Source organism: Primulina eburnea, chromosome 3, assembly GCF_022965805.1.
Source record: "Primulina eburnea isolate SZY01 chromosome 3, ASM2296580v1, whole genome shotgun sequence".
Classification (NCBI taxonomy): domain Eukaryota; kingdom Viridiplantae; phylum Streptophyta; class Magnoliopsida; order Lamiales; family Gesneriaceae; genus Primulina; species Primulina eburnea.
The window spans coordinates 36320131-36322835 of record NC_133103.1 but is presented as its reverse complement, the minus strand read 5'-3'; the positions used below and the strand labels follow the sequence as shown (position 1 = coordinate 36322835).

At 45.3% G+C, this 2705-nt stretch overlaps 1 protein-coding gene across 1 annotated transcript; it reads left to right on the top strand.

Annotated features, from left to right (window-relative positions):
• The first annotated feature begins 945 nt into the window (after window positions 1–945).
• Window positions 946–1994, top strand: LOC140827306 (uncharacterized). The gene is made up of 2 exons (XM_073189954.1): window positions 946–1617; window positions 1767–1994. Exons 1-2 carry the CDS (start codon window positions 946–948, stop codon window positions 1992–1994), a joined length of 900 nt encoding a protein of 299 aa, XP_073046055.1.
• The last annotated feature ends 711 nt before the right edge of the window (window positions 1995–2705 follow it).

The window sequence follows — 2705 nt, the reverse complement described above, 5'->3', positions numbered from 1 at the left end:
TTCGGGAACCTCTTCCCGGGAATTTTAAATCTGCCAAAGTAAAAGATTACGATGGCAATGCAGACCCCGAGGAGCACCTGGCTAGATTAGAAAATATGGCCATGTTACACTGTTACACTAATCGAATCAAGTGTAAGGTGTTCCTGACAATGTTGGTGGATTCTGCTCAAAGATGGTTCAAGGAGTTGGCTTCTCAAAGTATTAGTTCTTTCAAAGACTTCCTGAAGGTGTTTTCACACAATTTCAACAGCATTAAAAAATACAAGAAGACTATTTTTAGTCCTTTTGAAGTCAAACAGAGCCCGGAAGAGAGTCTAAGGGCTTACATCAGAAGATTTAATAGAGTGGCTCTGGATGTTCCTACGTGTGCCACTGAGACAAAAGCGACTGCATTCACCCAAGTCTTGAGGGAGGGTGAATTTTTCAAGTCATTGACCAAGAAAGTGCCCGGGGTCTTCAAGGATTTATTATCCCGGGCAGAAAAATATATCAATATGGAGGAAGCCCAGAAGCAGAAGAGGGAGGCCATAAGGAAGGAGAGAGGGGACCGGGTATCTAAGCCCGAGGAGAAAGGACAAAGGAGGGGTAATCCAGGTCACTTTTCTCACCATGTGCCTCTGAAGATTGCCCGAGAGAGGGAGGTCCATGAATGCAGTAGAGATCTGGCCCCGGATTATCAACTATCCCGGCCTGAGACAAATAAGATTTTGCACTCTCCACAAAGTATGTTATCACAACACTGAGGACTGCAAAATGTTGAAGGGAGACTATGCCTTACTTTCCGTCCCAGGACCTAGTCAAGCCAACAACAGAACGAGACTACCTCCATGGACATCTCGGCAACTAGGGTCCAGTGCCCGAGGATGAGGTGTAAGAAGTAATCGAGGAGTGAGCCCGGGAAAGGAGAGAACCGAGCTCGAAAGAAAGTAGAATTCACCCCCTGCCATGGGGTTGATTAAAATGATATCAGGAGGCTCCACTGATGGAGATTCTAACCGGGCGAGAAAATCAAGGAGTAGGAAGGATTGTATGGAAGTTGAAGGGGCGAGAAGAAATGAGGTGGTGATCAGTTTCGGCTCGGAAGATTTAAAAGGGATAAATCTACCCCATAATGACGCCCTGATTATCCAAGCCCGGATATCCAATTATGATATTTTGAGAGTCTTCATAGACTCAGGCAGCTCTGTTAATGTTATCTTTAAAGATGTCTTTGTGAAGATGGACTTGCAGAGTTATCAGTTGGAAGCTGTAGAGACTGCACTCTTTGGCTTTACTGGCCATGTGGTTTACCTAGAAGGGGAGATTGTCTTGTCACTGACTTTGGGCTCCCAAGATCTTAAAAAGACAGTAATGATCTCTGTCATTGTGGTGGACTCCCCGTCATCATATAACATCATTATAGAGAGATCAGCCATGAATGAATTAAGGGTCGTGGCGTCCACCTACCACCAAAAGATCAAATTTCCTATGGGAGCCCGGGTAGGAGAAGTCCGGGGAGATCGACCTTCTTCCCGGAAATGTTATGTGGAGGCAGTTCGGGCTGATCAAAGCAAAACCAGGAAGGAGGGGAAGAAAGCCAAAAATGATGAAGGAGGAAGAGTAGTGGAGAAAGGTGAGGTACATTTCGTAGCCGAGGAAGAGCAGGAGATTGTAAAAGTCGGTCTAGGCCAGCAAATCCGGGTGGCTCGGGACCTCAGTGCATCCACTCGGGTTAGTTTGATTAATTTTTTAAAACTAATATTCGTGCTTTTGCCTGGTCCTAGCAGGAGTTGGCAGGGATCTCACCCCTGATATCTGAGCATCATTTGAATATTCTCCCGGGATCTCACCCGGTGAAGCCGAAGAAAAGACACTTTGGTCCGGAAAAGGACAAAGTTATTGATGAACAGGTGAGAGATCTGTTGAAGGCCGGCCACATTCGGGAAATTCAATTTCATACATGGCTCTCGAATGTGGTGTTGGTTCCTAAGTTCATCGAGAAGTGGAGGATGTGAGTGGACTTCCGTGATCTCAACAAAACTTGTCCCAAAGATCATTATCCCCTGCCCAGAGTTGACCAACTGCTGGATTCCACCTCAGGCTTTGAGCTGCTGAGTTTCATGGATGCTTACCAGGGGTATCATCAAAACCCCTTGGCAAAAAATGATCTCATCACCTCGGGAGGTACATTTTGTTATGTTGTATTTCTTTTCGGTTTGAAGAATGCAGGGGCCACTTACCAGCGTCTCATGAACAAAGTTTTTGAGAAGCAACTGGGCCGAAATGTGGAAGTTTATGTGGATGATATTTTGGGCAAGTCTAAAGAGGTTGCGGACTTTATTACTGATCTAGAAGAAACTTTTGCCACTCTTATGCACTATGAAATCAAGCTTAATCCTGCCAAATGTATCTTTGGAGTGAAGAGTGGTAAGTTCTTGGGTTTCATAGTGACAGACCGGGGGATTGAGGTGAATCAGGAGAAAGTCAAATCTGTATTATGCATGCCATCTCCCCGATCTGTCAAAGAAGTGCAGAAGCTGACCCGAAGGATTGCTTCTATTTCTAGATTTATATCTCGGTCAACACACAAGAGTTATCCTTTCTTTCAGGTCCTAAGGAAGGCCCAACAATTCAGGTGGGATGAGAAGTGTGAACAGGCCTTCCAGAATTTGAAGATCCATCTTGCTAAGCTTCCTGTATTGGTAAAACAGGAGCCCGGGGAAAAA